The following is a 25,529-nucleotide window of genomic DNA, read 5'->3' on the forward strand; positions in this document are numbered from 1 at the left end:
GTTCTATAGGGGCACTTGGCCTGTACTTAACTATTTTTTTTCTCTTCCATTCAAGTTTGTCACCTGCCTTTTACTCATTCAACTCACTGCTGCTTGCCTTTCTTCTCAGGAATGGTATGGTCCTAATAAATTTGTTTGCATAGATGAATATACCTTTTATCCCCCCGTTATTGACAAATACTTTTCCAAAAGCCAATGCTTCCACTTTCCATCTTGAGTAATTACTGGAATTGTAATCCTTCTGTTCTCCACTTTCTGAAGTCTTTGTGCTATATTGTTTTGGGTAATGTCTAGGGTCTTTTTCCTTCCTAGAGGAACATTTTTTTAAAAAGTTCAGTTTAATTGCATGCATATTTTAAAACTGTGGCCAGTTCTACCAAATGAGGATACAAATCTAGAAGGCAGGGTACTGTCTTTGTTTGGACTAGAACAGCAGTTTTATCTATTTCAGGATAGAGTTTCCAGAATTAGAAGAAAAAAAAGCATCTAGTTAAATTTGAATTTCAGAAAAAAAAAAGAATATATATTTTTTAACATAAGTATGTCTCATGCAAAATTTGAGACATACTTATACTAAAATATTATTTGTTGTTTATCTGAAATACAAATTTAACTGGATGTCCTGTATTTTATCTGGCAACCCTATTTCAAGACTGTTTTACTGTCTCAAAAATTGGGGACCCTAAGCAGCTTTTATTTCTGTGGATTAAACTATTGATATTTACTGTGTTAGAAATTTAAACTGAGAAATATTTTCATATATAGTAATTCATTTAGAAAAATAATAAACCCCATTCTTGTTAACATATGTATTTTTTATGAAAAATAACTACCTTCTATAACAAGAAAAAATAGGAAGAAGAATGCTATTATTTTATATTGTTGCAACTCTTAATGCCTGGCTTAAGTAGAAGATAGTCGGATTCTCAAGTCTCCTTCTGTTTCTAATCAGGTGTGCTATCACAAAGACGTGTACCATCTGGAAATGTCCACTGGACACTTGGGAGAAAATGAGAGTGGCAAAAGTCAAATGACATCTTAGTATTGTTATGAAAATAGTTTTGACCTTGAGAATCTCCTGAAAGGATCTCAAGGACCTCTTCCACGGTGCCCCAACCATGCTTTGAGAACCCCCGGGCTAGGAATAATAGACCCTCTAGTTCTAGCTTGTGTGTTAGATAGATCATAGATAATCAGAACAGAATAAACATTCTTTGTTTTAAGTAGGACTAATGAGTCAAATCATAAAATACAAAACAAATTTTAAAATGATTATTCATGTTTAGCAGTAATTCTTAAGTTTTGTTTTGTTTTTTACTTTAAAATTACTCTGTCGGCTGCTCTCGCTTTCTGAGATGGCCCACGCTCTGTCTGTGGAGTGTGTTTCTCTCGAAATAAATCCACTTCTTACCTATCAACTTTGTCTCTCACTGAATTGTTTTCTGCGATGAGACATCAAGAACCTGGGCTTCATTAAGTCCTGAAACCAGATACTGAAACCCCCGCCAGGTGGGAGAAGTTAACTCTATGCTGCCACAACAGGCAGACCACGGACTGGCTGGAACCAGAAGGTTGATGATGCCGACTCCCATTTACCTCACCACCAACCAATCAGAAGAAGGTCCATGAGCTGATCACACCCTCCTCTTTGAACCATTACTATAAAACTCCTCACTACCCCCTGCAGGTTGGGACACTCAGTTTTGACAGCATTAGCCCTCTGTGGCTCCCTTTGCCCGGCAAAGCAATAAAACTATTCTTTTCAATTTCACCCCCACCAAAAATAAATAAATAAAATAAAATTACTCTGTCAAGAAAATAGCTATCGATCTGTCAGATAGGTGCATTGTCAGCTTTCTATTTAGAATAAAATTTATGTAGCCATTTAGAACAAAGCTTTACATTTTTTATTATAAAATTCAATAAAGAGGTCACATGACAGTTTCTTTAAAATGCTGATTGGATTGAATTGGGTTTATTTTTAAGATATGTCTGTTCTAGGCATAGTACACATTGCCTAGTATTTAGGCTTGGCCAGTTTATAAAATAATTAGCATAATGCAATAACTAATCTGATTCTCATGTCAAATAGAAAACGTTCTAGAGGTTGGCAATGGGCCAAATGTGACCGTACACAGAGAAGTGCCCTCAAACTTAGAGGTGGGTTCTTGAATTGCTTTAATTGCTTGGACAACTGAGAAAATGAAAGAGCCATTAACAGAAATAGAGCAGGAGGAAGTGCAGGTCTGGGATAAAGATGGTATGTTCGGTTTTGGACTGGAAATGCTGTGGGGTGGGTCAGCAGAGAGGAGATGCTGTTTGGTAAGGGTAGTGAAACACTTTCCAAGGGAGACAGTGTAAAGAGAGAAGAAACAAAGAGCACATCTGTGAGGAGTACCTAACCGTGGGGTAGGAAAGAGGAAATGGGGAAGAAAAAAGAAGAAAAGGAGGAAAGGTTGGAGAGAGCTAGGAAGAGGCTAGGTGAGGAAAGTGTCCTTAGAGTGAGATGAGAAGAGCTCTTCGTGGAAGGGAGTGTGGTTAGCAGGATCGAGACTGAGCAATGGTCACTGGTTCTTCAGTTTGGAACTGCAAAACTGGTACCCTTAGAGAGAGTGTAGTTTTGATTAATTGTGAAGTTTTTGTTATTTCAGGTTTGGATTGGAGAGAAGGGAAGCAGAAAAGTTTTTGACTTGTCTGGGGTAACAGAAATCCTAAAGAGCTACATGGGTCTTCTTTTCCTTCCTCTCTGTTGTCATTCACACGGGTGTTAATTAAGCTAGCCAAGGTGAAGCTAAAAAACTCACTCCAGCAAACTCACTGCCTCAAATATTCAGCCTTATTTTAGAGTGACGTTTGTTCTTAAATATAATCTTTATATTTTAGGTAAAACGCTGGCCTCAGAGTCTGAAGATGCGCACTCGAGCTCTGCTGCTTGCTTACCCTCTGAGGGCTCCTTTTTCTGCTCAGCTGAATTAGGGTTGGACTAGATGATCTCTAAGCCTATGCCAAAATCATGTGATGTTATGCATCTGTGACATTTGTCTTTTCTTTCCTTTTATTATAATAGGTTCAGCAAGTTGAAGAGTCTTAACCTTTCCAATAATCATTTAGGGGACTTCCCATTAGCAGTCTGCAATATTCCAACCCTGGCCGAGCTGAATGTGTCCTGCAATGCCCTCCGAGCAGTCCCGGCAGACGTCGGAGATATGCACAAGTATGTACTTTGAACCCTGCTGCAGAGTATCTCTCAGAAACCCCCAGAAAGCTGCATCAGGGTCGCAGCACATGAGATTAGTTAACTTGTTATGTTGGTCATATGTTGGTCTCTTGGTCCCAAATCAAGAGATCATGCTCTTGTGTAGAGTTCATTTGTTAGCTTCTTTCAGATTCTTGTAAAAAATTAAAATATCCTTGTTTAGAACGAAGAGCCCTACAGGTGAATGTGTCTAAAAATGGGAGGAGGGGTTACTTTCTCAGTTCCTGAGTTATGTTGAATTCTAAGACCTAGAAGTTAATTTTTTACAATAACAATGAAAGATGGGTATTTGGGCTGATTCACACTGTAGTCAGCTTGTGTTGTTCTCATTTATCCCTATCCAAGTTGGGAAAATTGGTCATAATTTTCGTTTTCAGTAAAAGATTAAGATGTTTATCTCTGATCATTTCTCTCTGGTGTATTATTGCCTCAGGCCCTGTCCTTAGCATTTTGCAAAGAATAGTATATTTTCTTTTTCTGGTAATATGATCTATACTTATGGAACTCGTATGTTAATAATAAAGATGTAAAATTTATACATTCTCTTGCTAATTCTTATGTTTTCTTTAATAGCTTACAGACATTTTTGTTGGATGGAAATTTTCTCCAGACCCTTCCTGTTGAGTTGGAGAACATGCATCAGCTTAGTTATCTTGGTCTTTCTTTCAATGAATTCACTGACATTCCAGAGGTATTGGAGAAATTGACTGCTGTGGATAAGCTTTGTATGTCTGGAAACTGTATGGAGACTCTTAGGCTACAGGCTTTAAGAAAAATGCCTCACATTAAACATGTGGATCTAAGGTAACCATTTTAAAGAAATATATCCCATTTGAGTGGTTAGCTTATATTTGGGGGGTAGGTTATAGCCCTTTTGGTGGCATTCTTCTGTTGAGGCAAGCAGGCTGGTTAGTTGCAGTAAGGGCCCGCTTTGCTATTTTTTGCCCAGAGGGAAGTATAATGATTAGTAGTAGGGTCTGCTCATGCCTGAAACTTGTTAAAAAATTTTTTTCTCACTGATGAGTGACCACATATCTTGAAGGTCTTAGTTGGTTTTGCAAGTTTGAGCCCAGTTTTAATTAGCGTGAATCAGTAGGCCCATCGAGTCAGAGAGAGCTATTTATGGTCAATGAAAACCGTATCAAGAGCCAAGTGGATATTTTTCTCTCTTATTCCTACTTTTCTGTGGCTTGAGGCATTTGACACCATTGAGCATCTCTCCTTAATTTTTTTTCCCTTCCTTGGCTTCCTTAATATAATATATTCATTAAATTAAATTTATTACTTCTTTAATTTACTTATTTTAATTTCCTCTCTCTCTTTCTATCCAGATGGGTCTGCCCTTAGTTTACAGTTCTTTGCAAAGATGTAAAACTCACAATCTCTTGGTAGGCCCAAGTTTGGCCAGAACCTCCACTCTCACCCCTTGCAAGAACAAGGGAACCTGCATTTTGAATCTGATCACACTAAACTCCAGCTGAAAACACTAACACAATCCTTGCTACATCACAGATGCCCAGTCATCATCCCTTCGTATGTAAACTTCAGTTTTACTTTCTAATGCACAAAGAACCAATACACAAGGAGGAAGCCATTCTAAATTTCTCTTTTTTTAAGGAAAAACAAGAGCCTGTCATTGGGCTTGAGTTCCTGCAAAGCAACATATTAGGTTTAGGCCTTAATATTAACTTGCCCAATTTGATACTTTCTCAGCCAAACTAACTTTCCCATTAACCAGGGAGTGACGACCACATTAAATCTTGGACGAGATATTTAATGTCTCTGTGCAGCTGTGTTCTCATCTCTAGATTACAGTTAATAACAGAATCTAACTCATAGAGTTTTGGAAGGAATGGAGTAAATGCCTCACTCTCCCAGCACATGTTACATATTGTTATTATTACCTGCTGAGATCTCTTACTTATGAACCCTGCTCAGCTGTCAGTCTTGGCATCTTTTCACCTCTTTGTTTGATGGTTCTTTCCTTGTTTTACTACCCACTTTCCTCTCTGGTGATGACCCCAGACCCTCACTCAGGCCTGTTCATCAGTATAAAGTAGCATCACCTTTTGCTCCCCTTTCATCTCCATTCTTATGGTTTGGCCCCGGGGAACCCATTCTTTCCAGTCCCACAAAGGGTTGATTTGCTTTACCTTTCCTCAGACTAAAGGAATCAAGCCTGTCGCACCTGGGGAAGTGTTAGCAATTTGCAGACCTAGAATTCTTAGTTCAGGGAGTTCTAATGGTAATAATTTATCTGACTTTGAGAACTTTTTGGAGTGTGACAGGATAGGGAACTGAACACTTCGTCTTGTTAACTTTCTTTCTAAATTGTTAACGTTATTTGCCTCTGAGTCACTTGGGTTTAGAAAACCTTCATATTCAAGAATTTGAGCCCTTTTTAAATTCAGCCACCCAGAGGTATAACGATGGTCGTTTTGACCTCAGGCAGCAAGCATGAGGGGATTTATAAGTTACCTGGTATGGATAAGAAAGCATCTTTTTTCTTGATCTGAATTAGCTTACAAACGAGATCAATCTGATATGTTTGGAAGTAACTTCTTATTAAGAGCTTCGTAAATTCTTCAGATTTCTAGTTCTAATTGGGTCTTTTTTAGATGAGATTAGTTACAGGATATTTAAATACCAGAATAGACTTTTGTACATGTAAATGTTAAATGATGATGAGTAGGTAACTGCTTCCCTTCAGACCACTGAGCTGAGGGGGCAGAAATCTGGTCAGATTTGCTTATAATTCTGCCTTAATATTTTAAACAGAAGCTAGTGGAATGATTTAAGGGGAGTTTCACTTAGTTTCTGTAAGCAGAGGGCTAATTTTATTGATTGAATTTTTATTCCTTCAGATGGAAATATTACATCAGATTAAAAGTAGTCATTTTTCTTTTAATCTTATTCTTTTTCTCATATTCACGTTTTTGAGTCTGATATTATTTCTTCTATGGCATCATTAATAATTTCTCCTCTTCTCTGTCCAAAATGTGGATATTACATCTTTCTCCTCGATCACCTCTCTTTCTGTTTTGTGCCTTGGTGGTTGGTTGCCTGTACTCACAGGACTTCATCATTTACCTTTCATCTCCATGGTAAATATTCCTCAATTTTTCTCTACCTCTTATTTCTCTTCTTGGGATTAATTCCACTTCAGCTGCCAGCAGGATAATTTCACCTTGCTTTCTCCTATTGACACACTCACCCAAATTACATGTGAAACAGAGTTTAATTTCTTTCTATTCAACTAGTTCTTTCCCCTGGATTCCTAATTTTGCTAATGGCAACACTGCTCCATTGGTTATCCAGACACAAAATTTTTGACTCTTATTTTCTAGTCTGCCACCAGATCCCATCAGTTCTCGCAGCTAGTTTGACTCCTTGTCCCTTCCTTTGCCTTCTCACTGCTGCTGTTGTCTCCTAGCTGAGCTATCTGCTGCCATTGTACAGCCTCTTAAGCAAGCACAGCCTTGCTCAGAGCCTTCAGTTCTCTAGTTCAAGATATTCAAGCTCTCGCATCTGGTTTCAACCCACTAGCCTGTGAATCCCTTGAGGATGAGGCGCTAGCTCAGAGCTGCTCAAAGTGTGGTCCTCCAGCCTGTGCTAGCAAACCGACTATTTCCTCCTTTTCTACAATGAGATATGTGTAGAAATTGAGACTTAATATCTTAGAAACACACAGTGACTTGACATTGCCACAGTATCCAAGTAGACTCATATAAGCAGACTCATCTCATTGTACAGGGAGTAGACTAGTTTAGGTGTTGGCGAACTTGCAGGGGTGAGCTGCTTGTGCAGTGAGCTGTGTCCTGGTATGTGCATATGACTACACATCAGTCTGTGATGGATTAGAAGTTGAGAAAATAGGTCCTTCGGGCTTCCCTGATGGCGCAGTGGTTGAGAATCTGCCTGCCAATGCAGGGGACACGGGTTCCAGCCCTGGTCTGGGAGGATCCCACATGCTGCGGAGCGACTGGGCCCGTGAGCCACACCTACTGAGCCTGCGCGTCTGGAGCCTGTGCTCCGCAACAAGAGAGGCCGCGATAGTGAGAGGCCCGCATACTGCGATGAAGAGTGGCCCCTGCTCGCCTCAACTAGAGAAAGCCCTCGCACAGAACGAAGACCCAACACAGCCATAAATAAATAAATTAATTAAATTAAATTAAATTAAAAAGAAAATAGGTCCTTCACCCGAGATAACTTGAGAAGCACTGCTCTTATTTATGTATCCTTAAGTTCCCAGTGTTAGCGCTTAGTAGGCACAGTACTTGATAAATATTAATTGACTAACCCACCTTTGTAGCCATATTCTCACTCCTCTCACATAGCCTGCACTCCTGAGGGACCCCTACACCCATGCATGAAACTCACCTTCTGCTCTTCTCTTCAGTCCGAAGGCCATTCAGCAACTCCTCATGGATGCCTTTCTTCTCCCATTTACGTTTGTTGAATTCCACCTGCCCTTGGGATTCAGATGAGATGGCTCCTCTTGCATAGCATCTTTTTTGACCATTCTCTGTATTTTACGTCATTTATGACATTTATCACATACTTGTATCTTTATACTTCGTACTTTAAAGCATATCTGGTTCCTCACTAAATTACTGAATCTGTTGACAAGCACCTTACTTTATTCATCTCTTATTGACACAAAGCCATAGGTTATCGTCATCATCATCATCACCATGGCTTTTCCTTGTTCACAAAGCACCAGCCCATACATTCATTTGATTTTCTCAACTGCCTTGTAGGACAAGGAAGGTGTCATCCCCATTTTACAGGTTAGAATTAGACAACAGAGACTTCGGTGACTTGCTCAAGGTCACATATGCAAAGTGTTGAGCAGCAAACTGGAACTAGAACATTTTCATACTGCCGATCAACACATAGTAAATGCTCAGTGAGTACTGATGAAATAAATAAAATGCCTGTGTTAACTGAGGAGATTATTGGAAGAAAATTTTTACCACATTTTGCCTCTTTAAAAGGTCACCCTAAGTAGTTGTATTATTGTGTGAGCCTGAAAACTTTTGATATTTGCATCCTGATAAGACTTGGCAATTTAAAGTGAATAGTGAGACTAACCTCCCTGTTTATAGATTTTCTTTTGTCTCCTCATTAAACCAGCCCTTTAATTACGTTAGTGTTAATACAGTGGAGGCGGGGCGCGAGGAGATGATAGCGAAGGTAATTTAAAGTGTAGATTAGGGAGAACCTGGGACATTTTTTCAATTCCTGCAGTCCCTTATATCCAAAATTAGATTTGGGGTTTTTTTTTTCTTTTTATTCTGTGTACATATTCTAGTAATCTAGTGAGCATTTGGAGATAGGCAAATTGCTGGGTTGAGGCCAGTTTTTTAATCTTACAACCTGGAATAGAAAAGAAAAGGAGCAAAAAAAAAGAATCATCTTGGGGACATTTGAGGAGGCAATATGCTGTTCTTGCAGGTTGACAAGTCCTAGCTCTTTGCTGTCTTGTCTCTCATCCTTGTGTTTCAGTGGCTTTATGATATTGCTATTAAAATTTTAGTTACCCTCATTTTATTTTATTTTCTCAAAGGGCAGAAAATCACTGCAGAGAAGACTTGGCTTGTTTCTAAGCTCCTGCCTTTGTATTAATGCTCTTCTAACCAAGTGCGTGATATCAGCGCTCTGTTGGCTTTGTAATGAGAAGCAGGAGGTTCTCTTGTTTGTTGGTTTGTAAAGGAGTTGGGCATAGCCTAGCAAGCTAGGAATTGAGATTTTCATCTGTTTTTCTCCACTTTGAAGCTAGATGTGTTTTTGTTATATTGATTGCTAGTCCCCATTACTACTTACGTATCTTCTTGGCAGCTCATTCATGGCAACTTTAGTCTATTAGCTATCTACTTCTTATGACTGAGGCTCTGCCAGTTTTTCCCTGTGCCCTGAACTTGTTGATCCCCATTATTGTCCTTTGTTTTATGACTTCTCAGTGAATCCTGCGTGTCAAGTTTCAGTGTTTTCTGCACTTTGCTCTTTCAAGTAGTATTTTAAAATTGGAAACAGTTTTGGTAATTAATCTTTGGTCCAGAACCAACTGAAAATTCAGATATATTTGCACACCTGTCTCTGGTGTACATCTGGCTCCCATTCATTATTTTTTTCCAAGTTCACCGATTAATTCTGTCCCTTATGGCTGCTCATCTACCTGCTCACTCATCCTCTCTCTTTCCTTAAATATCCATGTAGTTGTAATGTGCTTAATGGGTTATTCTGGGTTTTGTTTCTCGTGTTCTTTCAACCAGATTCTTTGGAAATAAACATTCAAATGATTTTTTTCTCCGTTTAAATTAACTAAGGTGAAATCAATATGCATATTTCTCTTCCAGCCTTAATGATCTAAATTGTGTTTCAGATTATATTTTCAAGGTTAAGACCTCATGGAATTGTAGCTAGAAATAGCCAGAGAATCTGGCTAGTTAAGGAAAGCCAGATACTGAGATTAAAGAAATCATGGAGGACTGTGACAGAGTGAGACTTGAGTCCTTCTTGTTAGTCACCATATGAGGGTGTGGCTGTTTATTTATAACATTGCAGTTAATTATAGTGTCTATTTATGTCCTTTTCCTCTCAAGACTGAACCTAATTAGGAAGCTAATAGCAGATGAAGTGGACTTTCTCCCTCACGTCACTCAGCTTGATCTGCGCGACAATAAGCTTCGTGATCTAGATGCTATGGTTTTCAACAACATTGAAGTTTTACACTGTGAAAGGAATCAACTGGTGACATTAAACATCTGTGGCTATATCCTAAAAGCACTGTATACCTCTTCTAATGGTATGTAACAAAGACCACATCAGACTTTCTCTTTTTTTTTTAAATTGATTTATTTAATTTATTTATCTTTGGCTGTGTTGGGTCTTCATTGCTGCATGCAGGCTCTCTCTAGTTGCGGCGAGCCGGGGCTGCTCTTTGTTGTGGTGTGCGGGCTTCTCATTGCAGTGGCTTCTCTTGTTGCAGAGCACAGGCTCTAGGCGCGCAGGCTCAGTAGTTCTGGCTCGCGGGCTCTAGAGTGCAGGCTCAGTAGTTGTGGCTCACGGGCCTAGTTGCTACACAGCATGTGGGATCTTCCCAGACCAGGGCTCGAACCTGTGTCCCCTGCATTGGCAGGCAGATTCTTAACCACTGCGCCACCAGGGAAGTCCCCAGAGTTTTTCTTTTGGTTCCAAGAATTTACTCAGTGCCATCTTCTCTGCCTCACTTTGATTTTTCTTTCCTCATTTAGGAAAATAAGTTTTTCCAATTTTGCTAAGATAAAAATCATAAAAGAATCCTGGTTTGGTATTTAAAGGAATCAAAAAGGAAGATTTTAAAGTTCCTAATTTGTTTTTCTCACATTGTGATATTTAGATAGGTTCCTCCCACTTGTGATTTGGCTCTTCTCCTTGAAGGGCAGACAGGGGGTAAGGTGGGGGGGTGATTGGGCTACCTTGTTAAGATAGTAAATCTGGAGAATGAAAGTGAAAGGGAGGTCTGTTTCCGACTCCATTCAGGGTCTCAGATTTCCTGCTTCACCAACAAAGGAGCTCACCTTAAGAGAAACCCAAATTATATACCCACAGGGACACCACAAAGCAAGAGTCTTACTCATTTAATAAGGTCTCCTCCTTAGAAATTGGAAATCATGGCAGTTCTAAAACAGAAAAGGTCGTATGGGCCTATGTTTGCTGAAGTGAAGATTTCCATTCCCTCCCATCAGGCAACTGAATGGAAACAGGTATTTACTACTACGTGCTGAACAAATATTTATCAAGCTGAATGTTTAAAAAAAAATGGTATTCATACAGTTAATCTTCCAGATAAAATTTAGCAGGCATAACAAGAGGAGTGCCACAGTAAGTGGATAAGAAAGAGGTAGGAAAGTAGAATGAGTGATTTATTTCAGTCTCTGAATAAGATCTTGGGATTAAATTAGAAGTTCTTTGTACTTTCCTGTAGTTTCAAAGTTAAACAAATGGATGTATTGTATTTCCTAACCTAAATAAACCATGGAGAATAAAGCACAGGAATGATATTCTACATATAAAAAGAGTCTCTGTGTCACTTGAATGGTAATGTTTTTGTTTTCTGCTTCCTAGAACTTGTCCAACTTGACGTTTACCCAGTTCCGAATTATCTGTCCTACATGGATGTTTCAAGGTAAGAAGGCAAGTCCTAGAGCACTCTGGGGTCTGCTTGAAAATTATTCAGATGATTCTGTCTCAACTTCGGCATAAGAACTTTTTATATATCTTGAAGGTATTCACTAGTGTTGAATACTTATCCTCTGAAAAATGCATGCAACTGTCTGTCAGTTAAAGTATGTACTTCATTTGTATACTATAGTTGACACCAGAAGAATCAAGATGTTGATGTGGACACCGGTTTGAATGCCAGGTTTACGCTTGAAAGATTAGTCAGTTGAGGGTTGTATGGCTGGAAGGTCCAGTACATCTTTAGTTATATTAACCATATCTTTATGTCTTTCTCTGAAATGTTGTTAATTTCATTAAAAATATATGTTGTGCTGTATAGCTCTTTGATTTTTTGCCTCTGTTTTGTATATACATCTCCTTACTAAGAACTCTTAAAAAGTGCTGGCTGAGACTGCCAAAGTAAGACTTCCATACAGCCTGCTCACTTTTCTCAGCTCATTTGTGAACACCTTTTATACAAATTCACTACTACAGTGTGTCATGTGTACTCTGGTTCCCACAAATATTGTAGTAGACTTTTCCCTGAAGGCCCAAAGCATGTATTTGCACAAATTAGACTTTCATAATCTCAACACACTAAATTGAAACTCACTTTTAACTTAATTCCAAAGGTAACAACCGAGACTTTCCTGAATGACTGCAGTACATGGGAGCATGTGGCCCTGTCAACGTGACAACTGTTAACTCATGTCAGTGTGTAAAATCTGATACAACTGATATGTGATTTGTCAGGTGCAGAATTTGCCTTTAGTCATGAAAGTACACAAACCTAGATATTTTAATAATACTCTCAATCATAATTATGTCAGAATGTGTCAGAATTTAGCTGACGTGAGAATGATTACAATTAGTTTTATTAGAAATTTACAATTATTAAATCCTTTATGAGTAGTGCTTCATACATTTCCTACTAAATTCATGTCAGACAGTTTTGTTTAATGAATTTTAAGTCAGATACTACCTAAGTTCTTTCTTTTGTTTTTTTTTCTGTCAGCCTTGAATATTATTATCTTCAGCATTTAAATAAGAGTACAGGAGTAGGGTTTGCATACATGGGTGCATATAAATATCTTGAACAGATTTATTCCAGAGAATTGGCCATAGAGTGAATCTATTTTTCTTTTATTTATAGTATATAATTGGCAAATGGTTCCCATTGAAACCCCTAAGTGAGACTGAATTGGAGACTCTTATGTCATGCTGGTCCCTGAATTCTGCACTTAAATGCTATTCATCTTGTTTTTAACTCGCATGTCCAGCATCTTTAGTGTGACGTGCTCTGCCTAATCCACCTCCCAAACTGTAGGACATTCTCGTAGAAAAACCTCTGCTTCCCCTCACATAGCTCTAGGTATTTCACCCTCTCTTGTGTATTTATGTTCTCTAAAGGAACTGAGCTGTTACTTATAGTGTTTACTAGGTTCTTAGAGATCCTCAAGTTCAGAGTTCTAGGTTATTTTATCACTTAAGAGGAATTTTATTGCTATATTGTGAGGTTGCTTATACTGAAGGGTACTTTCACTCACCTATCTTATTGAGATGTTTTAGGGATTAACTACTGTACAGTAAAGTAATTAAGTGTGTCAGTCTGTAGAGCTTCAAAGCCAGAACCGTGTGTACCTATATAAACACTAAACAGAAAATAATGCCTTCTTTTCTATATTTTAGTTGAAAAGTTGATATAATAGCAAAAACTTTTACTCTAATATAATCCTTGTTCCAAGCATCATACTTTTCACAGACTTGTTCATCTGTTTTTAAAGGATTGTAGTCATAACATACATACCATGTTAGATTTTTGTGCCTAGTCATTTCACATATTTTAAAAAGAAGGTAAAAAGCTATGACTGTGACTAAGGAGCCATCTGTGACTAAGGAGACATTCAAATATAGTAGATTTATCTAAGATGTGGTCAATTCATTTAACAATTTAAGTTACCATTGGTTTAGTTTACTTGTTTCCGGTAATTATAATTACTGTCTAATGCCTAAGTAAATGTTTTCAAGTAATTAATTCTGAACTTAAGGGTCAGTGTATCTTTTCATTGCTGCCATTTCTTTCCATTTGTCTATGGCACTGCTCTCGTGGTACCTTCTGGAGTTAGGAAAATTTTTCATGTTAAGGGTAAAAATGCAAATTGGAAAATAAAACTATTTTATACCATTTGACTATTTACCTTAACTGGAAGTGTGTGTATATGTGTTTATTTGTTTGTTTTCCAGTATAAGACATCTTCTCCCTAAGCTTACATAGGTTTATAGACATTTTGGGATAGTAATTCTGGGAACCAGACTTTTTTTTAGACTTTAGAGATGATGCAGATGATGTGACTGTGTTCTTTGCTACTCTTTCTTTATTTCTTATTCCTTCTCACAGTTCATCTTGCTTCAGATTAAAGTGAATACACATATCCTTTTGATTTATACTCACTGTAATTGGGTATTTCACGTGTTTTATTGTGCTATATAATTATTTTGACTTTTGAACCATATTTTAAGCCAAATTCCAATAAAAAAGAATTGTATATTCTTATATTTAGGAACCGTTTAGAAAACGTGCCTGAGTGGGTATGTGAAAGCCGAAAGCTAGAAGTTTTGGATATTGGCCATAATCAAATATGTGAACTTCCTGCACGGTGAGTATTACAGATTAAGTTAGAGAATCTCAAATTAGATGAGCAATGGAAAAAATTGCTGATTCAGTGTTTAATTTGTTATTATGAACCCCTGAAAGAGTTTGCTCCGAAAACTTATTTAGGGACTTCCCTGGTGGTCCAGTGGTTAAGAGTCTGTACTCCCAATGCAGGGGGCATGAGCTCCATCCTGGTTGGGGAACTAAGATCCCACATGCCACACTGCGTGGCCAAAAAAATAATAATAAAACCTTACTTAGTATCTTTTACCTCTCTTGGTATCTTTGAGGCACAATCTTCTATCATGCAGTGATGGGTAGACCAAGGCTTTGACTCCGAGCCAGACTTCACAAAGCCACGTGGCAGTTGATGCTTGGTGGAAGTTTTCAAATAAGCCAAAAGAAATGTTCAGAGACTCAGCAAACATGATTTGTTCACCTCTGTAATCTTAATTCTTTCAGAATCTTTGCCTTCTGTCCATTGTCTTACATGTCTGCCTTACCCACAAATAATTTTTGGTTTTATTTGAATGTAACCCTAAAACCAAAAAGATTATTAGATCATTAAATCAGAAAAAGCAGACTAGATTTCTATTTTTCTTGTGTGAAATTTGGAGTAGAAGGTCGAAGAACTTCTCTTTCCTTCTCTCTCAGTTTTATTTCATAATATTCACTTTAATGGCAAGATTGTAAAGCAACCACATGATGATATCTGGTATCCATAGATCGAGACAAATATCTTCAAGTTGGCTAATTGTGGCATAAAATATTATTGGACTGTTAGTGACTAGCCATGCAATTAATAACCAGAAGAGTAGTCTATCCCACTGCTGTCCTGAAGAACTTTCTGTGATGATTGAAATGGTCTGTATCTGTGCTCTTCACTACAGTGTCCACTAGCCACATGTGACTGTTGAGCACTTGAAATGTGGACAGTGTGACCAAGGAACTGAATATTAAATTTTATTTAATTTTAATTAGTTTAAATTTAAATAGCCACTTGTGCCTAGTGGCTGCCACAACTCAGGTCTAGGTATTTCCACTATTCTCAGCCAGTCACTGAACAGAGTAAGTCGTTAGTTTATTTGTTTGTTTATTTACTTATTTATCTTTTTTTTTTTTTTTTTTTTTTTTTTGCGGTACGCGGGCCTCTCACTGCTGTGGCCTCTCCCGTTGCGGAGCACAGGCTCCGGACACGCAGGCTCAGCGGCCATGGCTCACGGGCCCAGCCGCTCCGCAGCATGTGGGATCTTCCCGGACCCGGGCACGAACCCGTGTCCCCTGCATTGGCAGGCGGACTCTCAACCACTGTGCCACCAGGGAAGCCCCATTTTTAGCCATATATAGTAAAAAATATCAATGAAAAATTGTAGAAATATATCACTGTTTTGGAGTAAACTTAGATACACGATCTCTAAAGGTTTATGATCGTATTCCTCTGTTCTCTTGTAAAGGACAAGGATCATGAAACACACCTGCTTAGTAAGCCCAGTAAATGTGTCAGAGTTCAGCTGTCCACTATGACAGCCAGTAGCCATTAGCTGAGGGGCTTTTGAGCACTTAAAACGTGACTAGTCCTAACTGAGAAGTGTTGAAGTATAAAATATACACTGGATGCAAAATATCTCAATGATATTGTATATTAATTACATGTTACAATAGTATTTTGGATATATTGGGTCAAATAAAAAGTGTACTGTAAAAACTAATTTACCTGTTTCTTTTCACTTTTTTAAATGTGACTACTAAAAAGTTTTAAATTACGTATGTGTCTTGCATGGTATTTCTGTTGGATAACATTGTGTTGGAGTCTAGCTCTTGTGGAAGAAATCAATTTACATTTTCAATCCCTGGAAAGCTCAGTTGATTTTACTTTGTTTCTCAGCCATATGTTATGCCTGTAAATTCAGTCCATTTGAAAATGCTTTTTGCTTTAGAGTTTTATGTTGAGTGAGCATTTAGGTGACCCAGTATAGCCCGTCACCATTATCAAAAGGACTTTGGTGATGTGCCCCGTGGACAGGTGTGTGTGTGTGTGTGTGTGTGTGTGTATGTGTGTATGTGAAGGAGGGGGAGAGAGAGAGACCCTTTTAGAAGACAAACAGCAAAAAAGAAAACAGGCTACTACTACTAATGAGGAAAAATAATTTGTTAAAAAAAATTTTTGTACTGTTATCTTTCTGTCTGTTTTTCTCTTCCCTACTTTGACCTCCCCAGTTTAACACATATAGCATGTTGGAGTCTAAGGCCTCTGTGTCACTGTACGCTACAACAAAGATATTATATAAATAAACCAACAATTAAATAAATACAAGATAACTGATATCTTACCCAGTTTTCCCCAAAGCTAATTAATCTTTGATTTGCTCTGCATTAGTACAGGCTTTTTTGGGATCTAAACAAATGCTTATTCAAAGGAAATCCAAATGCTGTCTTGTCAAAAAATTTAAACAGTGTTTGTTTTTGTGTATGTCTGTGTTTTTAACACATGGGACAAAAACAATACATGTTTTCTCATTTATGGTGTTGTTTAGTTGCAAACTTTGTATCGGCCCTATCATTGATCTAATATCCAGCCCAAGACAGTGATTCGTTAGAAGTTGGTTTAACATTCAAGCTTTGTTTGTCTAGGTGATGTGTGTGAAGGGTCTGAGAAAACAGAAATTCATGTTTAGCAGTGGAGCTGTACTGAAAGGAAAAGAAGCTATTTTAATTATTTTAATTCATAGTATCCAAAAGAATTGAACAAATCCAGTTACTAGCATTTATACTCATCCTACAGTTATCAAATCTCCTTTCTTATCTGGAAAAATGAAGATAAAGATTTTGTAACCTGTCTTTCAGTTATCTGTCTATGTAAGGGTGAAGTGTGTGTGTGAGAGAGAGAGAGAAATAATCCCATTCTACTCTCTAAGAATTCTAAATTGTATACCAGGCCCAGCAAGACAGTAAAATTGGTGGACCAAATCCTGAATTATTAGGTTGAAGTGAGCGTTACAGAGACTGGCCCCTGTGATAGCTGTGACTGAATGACAGTCCTGGACAGATTGTCTTGTCACATTAATACCTAAACCTGCAAAGTCAGGTATATCTTTAATGGGGGCCCATGGTGTCACAGTGTGGAGACAGGTTGCTAGCATCTTTGTGAACAAAGAATCTAGTTTTGATACTTAAAGTGAATAAAGTTACAGCTGTAATATAGAGTGATTTAAGAACTTTGGATGTCAGTGAGGTCAGAATGGTGGGAAACTGGAGGTGGGTGAGGAAGCCTCATTCTTTGACAGCAGTGTAAATGAGTTCTCATTCCAGTGTGATCCGGATGCAAATTATAACCTCATTTTCCCACAGTCCCCAGATTTCTGTGTTTAACCCAGGACCTGCTTTATTCTCTATGAGGTCTTAAGTGATCCTAAAGCAGATTTACATAAGATTAACACATACTCATCATTTGTTGCAGTTTTGATAACCCATAGAAGAAAAACACAGTCAAGCTTCCCAATAGCTTGTTTGATGCTCAAAAGAAAATACTGCATTGAGTGAGTTCTATTCTCTTTAGGAGGGAGAATATAATCCTACTTTGGTCTAGGATTAAGCCAAAGAGAAAATAGAAATATACAGATTTAGGGAAGTGAGGAAAGAGAGAAATAATTATTGTGAAATGCAACTGAGGAAAATGTAGCATTTTTTCAGTTGTCATTGGTAAAAGTTTAACTGGACAAAAGAATTCTTACTGAATGTTGACTTCGTAAGTAAAAACTGCTCAACTGTATTTATTCAGATTCTATTGTGGGTAAAACCCCCAGCGTTCCAGGGTGATACCAGATGTAATCCCTGCCTGGGGAAGCCTACAGCCTTTCACAGTTTGCCTTGTGAGTTTAACAAGACTAGGCTGCTGCCTTTGGTGTCTTCTATGAAACTCGTTTTCTTTTTCACTAAGTAGAGCTGCTTTGTTAAATATCCCTTTTCATAGTTATTCCCATCCTCTTTTTTTTTTTAAGTATGGAAAGTATTGAAATATGAACAGCTCCAACTTTGAGCTTACGTTAATATGAATTTGCACTTGCTCTGAATGAATTTAGGTTTCTTAGAGAATTTTAAGTCTTTTCCTACTCCTATTCATTTTGAAAACTTCATCCCAAATGAGCTCTCAGTAAGTTTCCTTCTGTCTTTGTCCTTGTTTGCACAGCTTATTTTGTAATAGTAGTCTCCGGAAACTACTGGCGGGACACAACCAGCTGACAAGGCTTCCCGAAAGGCTAGAAAGAACCTCAGTGGAGGTCTTGGATGTGCAGCACAACCAGCTCCTGGAGCTGCCACCCAACCTTCTGATGAAGGCCGACAGGTAAAGCTGCTGGTTTGTTTTGGTTGTTCATCGACTTGTAAGATGCCCCCTAATTAGCATTCTTATCTTAGGTGATCTCAGACCTTTTAAAGTGGACTTTGTGACTATCTATCTGTCCTAGATTTATGAAGAAAATGGTATTGCCAGCCACTTCTGTCACCATTTTGTAGGAAATAGAGGAAGGAATATCCTAGAGAGTCTTTCTTAATTTCTCTGCTTCTTTAATTTTGATTCCTTAAGTGGGTTGAGTTGTGCATAAGCGTGAGCTGTGGAGGTGTCGCTATAAAAACAAGGGTGGGAAGTTTGCTGCCTGGTCAAAGCTTGTGCAGCCCGCTCTAGGCTTAGTGTAATTACCTTAGGATTCTCTGTTCTTGCTTTCACATATTTATGACTTTGGGTGACAGAGATAGATTTTCCTAGAGTGTTCCTTTTTTTTTTTTTTTTTTTTTTTTACCAATTGTCTTATCTTTACCACAGGTTTACCCTTGCATTTAAACTATTTTCTTTTTGAACGAAGAGCATTTTTCTAAATAACTTGTTTACTAAGTATTTAAAGAAATTGTTCCCATCAACAGTATAGGAGGGTTCCTTTCTAAGATGTTCAATAAATATTTGTTTAATGAAAGGTAAAAAATTTAAGGAATTTTAAATACTACCCTTGATCTTGGATTTGCGTTTTTTTCTTTCTCTCCTTTTCCTTTTTCAAAAAAATCTTTTTATCAAGATGTAACTTACAGTCAAAAAGTGTACAGCTCTTGAGCATACTGCTCAATGAACTTCTACATACATATATACCCCATAGCCATCACCCAGATCAAGATGGAGAACATGTCCAGCATTCCTTTCCTTTTCCTTTGTTTTCCTCATTTAAAAAAAAAAATTATTCTCTGTACTTAATGTAAGTTACAATGAATTCCTACTGGTATAATTATTGAGAAATAATGGAATTGTGGGGAAATGGGATTGTTACATTGTAATTGACTGGTGCTATGTCATTCCCCTGACAAAAAGAACAATATTTCAAGATAATTTAAAGAATTGTTCTTGCTTTTGCATTCATATCAAAGGACAGTGCACAGCCTATGGGTAGCCCTAGACCTGTTTCTTATTGTTATGAATACTGTAGGATTTGGTTTCTTCCCCTGTGGAGAATTCTATGTCGTGTTGTAGCCTTGTGTTTTCTTTCATAAGGCTTACTAGGGAAAATTTGGGTGCAGTTTTATAATGAGAATCCACTTGTTCTCCTGGGGGATCTACACTGAATCGGTAGAAACCAGAAGGGAGATGGATTCGGGTTTTAGGAGTCTTTGAGTGAGATAAAACCATTTTTGAATCTGAGTCTTATAAGGTCATGGCTAGGAGAGTAGGTAAATAGTGCTGGAACTCTCCAATAGATAATAATCATTCTTTATTCATCTCTGAGAATTTTATTTTAAAGGGACACTTGAATATATTTTTCATTCTCTAGAGGCGTCCCTAAGCAGTCATTGAGTCTCCCTGGTGCCAGCCAGATCTGACAGTGTGTGCCTGAGGTCGCTCACAGTGTGGTCCAGGAGACTGTGTGTTCATGTTCAGATGAGCGGTTGTGAGGGGCAACTTTAACTTAGATTGTTCCACAGGCAATTCTGCTGACTCCCAGGGTTGAGAACCGCTGCGTGGACTGTTGACTTTGTGGCCTTGCGCAGGTTTTCCCTTGTTGTCTATTCTGTACAGTCCCAGATGGAATCTGTATGTTGCAAAAGGGGTGATTGTATGAACTAGAATATTTCTGGTCATGCAGTATGGAAAATTTAGGACCTGAATTGAGCCACTGAAAGGGAACATTGCTATCAAGGAGAGCAGAATAAGCTGAGCCTACAGCGTAAGCTAAAGGCATTTAGGCAGAAATACCCTAGTCTGAATAAATCGGCCTATCCAGAGCCAGCTGCATTTTGGAAAATAGGGGCTGGTGCGGGGGAAGTAGGCAGCCTCTGTAGGTCTTGGGAGGAGGGCAGGCCGTGCCAGATGCCCTTCCAGCACAGGGAAGTGCTGGAGTAAGGGGCTGAGTGAATTAGAAAGAGCAAGCATCCTGCTTTTATTTTATGAGAGAAAAGCAAATGACCAAAAGAGGCAGAAGTAAGAAACTTTTCCAGGAAGGCATATTCCAGTGCCTTTGTTTTCCAAGCAATGCAATAACCCCATCTCCAGCCTCGTGTAGCAACTGACCTTATTGTCATGACTCTGAGTCAGAAAGGTTAAGAGGTTTGGTTCTCTCAGGCAGATAGGGTTATAAAGAGGGTGGGGTAAAGTCGATGAGTTCTTTTTTGAACAACATTCTTGTATTATTTCACTTGTTGGAAGACAAGAAAAATAGAACTTTTTAAAATTGAAATGTAGTTGACTTTTACAATAGTATATTAATTTAAGGTAGACAACATAGTGATTTGATATTTCTATAGATTACACATCATACAGAGTTATGATAAAAATATTGACTCTATTCCCTATGCTTTACCAAACTATTTACTGCTTCTTAAAGGGATAATACTTTTTCTATTTATCCCCTTTCCAAAACCTAAATAACTGAGGTTTTCTCTATCTAAATTAAAAAAAAAAATTTTAATCGAGACATAATTTACATTCAGGGAAATGTAGAGCTACTGTATATTTGGTTTGATTAGCTTGAGGGGAAGGAATAAACTACTACTGACTACTGTGGGAGCAGGTCAACCTAGAAAACATGAAGCTTAAAATATTAAAAGAGGGTTTTTTGGGAAAGAATCTTCACAAGCTCTTTGCAGGTGGTTTCAGTTGTGATTTGTTTTCATTTACGTGGTTCAGGATGGCCAATGTCTTACCTTGTAAGTTTAAGTCCCTGTGCTGGGTACTGCAGGGGATTGAAAAATGGCTAACATTGGTATTACCCTCAAGGAGCTTACAACCTAATGCTGAGCTTAAAATAACTGCACAATAAACTGTAATAAAAGGTGGGGTTGAGAGGGTAAAGGAGAAGGAAAATGATAGGATTGGTTTTAATTTAGGCTTCTGGTGTGCAGAACTGCACTTTGTTGTGTAATACAGGGCTTTGTGTTTGGCAGCTATAGCCCCAGGGAGTAATGAAACTTCTCCTTCCATTCAGTTTGCTCCATAATAGAAATCTTAAAAAATATATAGATGCTCACTTTTTCTTTTTTCTTTTTTTTTGGGGGGGGTAATAAATTATTGTTACCAGTTCTGTGTTTGGTTATATAACTGAGGAAAAGGCCTGAATACAAGTCTTCATAAGTTAAAAATGGTTTTGTTTGTTCTCTAAGTAGAACTTGTGCTTGGAAGCTTCATGAGAACTGTCAGAAAAACATGTTATTGGACACAGCAAAAGGCTGAACTTAAACTCTCTTTCTAAGGAGATTTCTTTAGCTCTGAATCTTTCTGCTAAAACACAGTGTCATGGTTTTGATTATATAATATTGTCTCTGAGATATTACAGCTTTAGAATCGTGTATTTTAATCTGCTTTACCTGGTAGCAGGTAACCAGGTAAGAGAGGGGAATCTACTTTAAATTAGATGACTTTTAGTGATATCTTTATCTTCCTCTGAAAACTTCAGACCGATTTTATTAAAATTCTTATGACCTGAATCAACAGTTTAAGTTTATGAGTTTACCCTCCATATTCTTCTTTGAGTTTTGTTTCTTTTGACTGGCAGCTCAAAAACTATAGACAGATATAAAATATGTTAGACCATATTTGCTGAGAAGTTGACTGTGATTTTGTATCTTGTGGTCAGGGCAGGATTTGGTTCTGTGAGGGGAACTGGCAAGTATTCTTATCTGGATCTTACCGGCCTAGATCTCTCATCTTATCCCTTTTTGCTTAGAGTTGAGAATTTTCTTGATGGAAACCCCCAAAAGAGTTTCAGATAAACAGTTTTCATCAACAGATGGGCAAGAGTGGGAGTAGATATTCCCTGTGGGTCACCAAGTTGGATGGATGAGGTACTGCCATCCTTCTGTCCTTTCTGAAATCTCGGCAATGGCTGGTTCCCTGTCCATTTCACATATGCACTCTCACATCATGGCCAGAGAGCTGCTCCTGATGAGATCAGTAACAATGGGCCCTTTAAAGGAGAGTTATAGATTCCTATTGTGGGTGGGGATTAGGGTCTGTTTTTATCCTTGGTTGGAACAGAACAAGGTATTTTCAGGGGATGGGAATGGGGAGAGTGTATGTACAAATGAAGTACATGGTAATTATTACAATATCCCCAGAGTATTAGTCACATCACAGACCATAAGTTTTAGTGACTCAGACAGAATATGTGTAAATATCAAGGGGACTAAAAGGGAATAGAAAATTTGGGAGAGCGTGATCGATTAACCATGACAACTGGTGGCTTTTGGCAAAGATAGATATTTCTGGCATTTTGAAGAGCTGTTATGCCTACACTATTTTTCTTAAGGGAAGAGAGCTATCTTGGGAAGTTCTGATGTTTTGAGAGCCGTAGTGAAATAAAATAGTGTTTCTCAGAGTGTGTTCATAATCCCCTAGATTACTTACTAAACATGCAGATTTCTGGCCCTTATCTCAGTTCTACTGACTCAACTTGGCCAATCATCAGAATTCTTAATTCTATAGATTTTTGAAGACTTATGCTGACCTACTCAATAAGAATACCTGGGAGTTGAAGTTGAGAATCACATACCTTCAGGAACAAAGGCACAACATCACTTCTATGTGTTTTTGCCAGAAATGCATCACATTATTCTAAATTCTAATGATGATAAAACATCAAACAAATCTAAATTAAGACTGATTAGAGGAGACAGATGAGGCATGATAAGGAAATGGAATGTGCGATCCTAAATTGGATTCTGGACCAGATAGAGAACATCAGTGGTATAATTGATGAAATTAGGATATCTTTAGATTAATTTATAGTGTTAAATCAATGTTAACTAATTCTTAATTAATTATACTTAATTTTTAAAATTAATTCTTTTCGAGTTCTTGTTCAACAGTTCATACATCTGTGTAACCTTTGTTCCTTTGCTCTGTAGGCTTATGATCTTTACTGCCCAAGCCAGGCAGATTTTCAGATCTTTCAAAATAATAGTGTGTGAGTTCTGTTAGGCTATACGTACGCACTTTCTCTTCACATGCAATCCTCACTGTTAGGTGATGTTGCTAGACAATGAGTAATAGGCGTCCTTTTTTCAAACTGATAAGTGAGGTGTAGTAATTTAGTGGGTTTCTACCAGCACTTAAAAAAATGGCATAGAAAATATCAGTGTAAGATAGAGTAAGGTTAAGTATTGTTTCAAGAAACTTTTGTTTCATTTACACGTGTATATGTTGCATCTGTACTGGGTGGTCATGTAAAATGTATTTTGTACTCTTGGTTGCCATTAATGAAAAGTTTGAAAGCCCCTGCTTTAAGAGCTATCAGTCTTCTGAAGATATCAATAGATGAAATTGTCAAAAGCGTTGTGTTGTATGGACAAATGATAAGGAATTTAGAGCATTTTGTTTGGCACCTCTGGAAGATTTTGCCGGCTAGAAATCAGGGAGCTGTATAAAAGTCAAAGAATTTTGCTGTGCTTAGGGTCTTAGCCTTTTGCATTTTCAATAGACTTACAAGTCCCAGTACTGATCTGCAGAAAAATCATTTGAATGCAGAATGCCTGGTATGCCTGCAAATAGGTAGACCTGTTGTGGTACCAAATCCTGTGCTTTGTTTCAGGACAGAATTTGGCTGTAAAATTTAAGGGTGTGCTGGGAATTACTGAAAAATAAAAACAAAACAAAAAAACCTAGATGAGCTAGAGCAGACGGAACAGAATGTGCCAGGGAAGAAGAGAGTAAAATTGCTCAAGAAGCAAGAAGTGGATTTGTCTCACTGCTGTCATTGGCAACTTTCCAAATGCTTCAGGGCAGGAGTTGTATGTGAGTCTTTTCTGTACAAGGTTTGCACTTCCTGCTAAGAAAAGTTTTTGAGTACTGTGCTATTTATTAAGTTATTTTAGGAATGGAGTTTGAAGCGCTGTGCACATGTGGTCTTCACACTACCCAGCAGGTGCCCTGCTTGGCCTCCAGCTTTTTTGGAGAAGGCCTATGAAAATGTCCTCAGGAAAGTTTTATTATTACTGTTTTTATCAGTTGAATTTTGTTAGGAAATAGTGGACTCTAAGATTGGTGAGATCTGGGTTTATTTCTGGCTCTGACACTAATCACTATTTAACAACAGCCAGGTAATTTGACTTTTCTCAGCTTCAGTTTGTCTTCTGTGAAATATAAGGGGGACATCTCTGGGATGTTGGGAGAATCAAGTGAAACAGGAAATAGGAAAGAGCTGTGGTCTCTAGAGAGCATTTTACAAATGAGAAAAAGTGATATGTTACTGCTTTTCTCTAATGATTATAAGAGGGTTGCATAGTGAAGAGGGTTCTATGGATGAAACTCTCATGGCACATTAAACAAGTCTTTTATAGAGTTATTACAAAAACCTATAAGGGGGGCTTCCCTGGTGGCGCAGTGGTTGAGAATCTGCCTGCTAATGCTGGGGACATGGGTTCGAGCCCTGGTCTGGGAAGATCCCACATGCCATGGAGCAACTAGGCCTGTGAGCCACAACTACTGAGCCTGCGCGTCTGGAGCCTATGCTCCTCAACAAGAGAGGCCACGATAGTGAGAGGTCCGCGCACCGCGATGAAGACTGGCCCCCGCTTGCCACAACTAGAGAAAGCCCTCGCACAGAAACGAAGACCCAACACAGCCAAAAATAAATAAATAAATAAATTTATAAAGATAACAAGCATGCTTTTTAAAAAAAAAAAAAAAAAAAAAAAAAAAAACAAACCTATAAGGGAAAAGCTTGAGGAAGTTCTCTCATATCAAACTGAGTTGAGACCAAATTCAGTGCTTTAGGAATTTAGTTTTGGGGAGGCTTTGAAAGCAGGGGGTGGGGTTATACACCGTATTTATTGAGTAAAACCATTACCCATACTGGAGAAATTTTACAAAATTAAAGTAGTTGCTCATTCTGATGGAAATACAACACCCAGACGATTAAACCAACTTAATTTGCCTCCTGCTGA

At 38.1% G+C, this 25,529-nt stretch overlaps 1 protein-coding gene across 1 annotated transcript in view; it reads left to right on the top strand.

Annotated features, from left to right (window-relative positions):
• Positions 1–25,529, top strand: part of PHLPP1 (PH domain and leucine rich repeat protein phosphatase 1) — a 211,647-nt gene that overhangs the window by 151,281 nt on the left and 34,837 nt on the right. The window contains exons 5-10 of the mRNA XM_007463703.1: positions 3,068–3,214; positions 3,830–4,060; positions 9,862–10,064; positions 11,366–11,426; positions 14,023–14,118; positions 18,301–18,456. Of these exons, the coding sequence (XP_007463765.1) occupies positions 3,068–3,214; positions 3,830–4,060; positions 9,862–10,064; positions 11,366–11,426; positions 14,023–14,118; positions 18,301–18,456 (894 nt within the window). The remainder of the gene's footprint in view (positions 1–3,067; positions 3,215–3,829; positions 4,061–9,861; positions 10,065–11,365; positions 11,427–14,022; positions 14,119–18,300; positions 18,457–25,529) is intronic.

The sequence above is a fragment of the Lipotes vexillifer genome, unplaced genomic scaffold (assembly GCF_000442215.2).
Source record: "Lipotes vexillifer unplaced genomic scaffold, Lipotes_vexillifer_v1.1 scaffold868, whole genome shotgun sequence".
Lineage (NCBI taxonomy): Eukaryota > Metazoa > Chordata > Mammalia > Artiodactyla > Lipotidae > Lipotes > Lipotes vexillifer.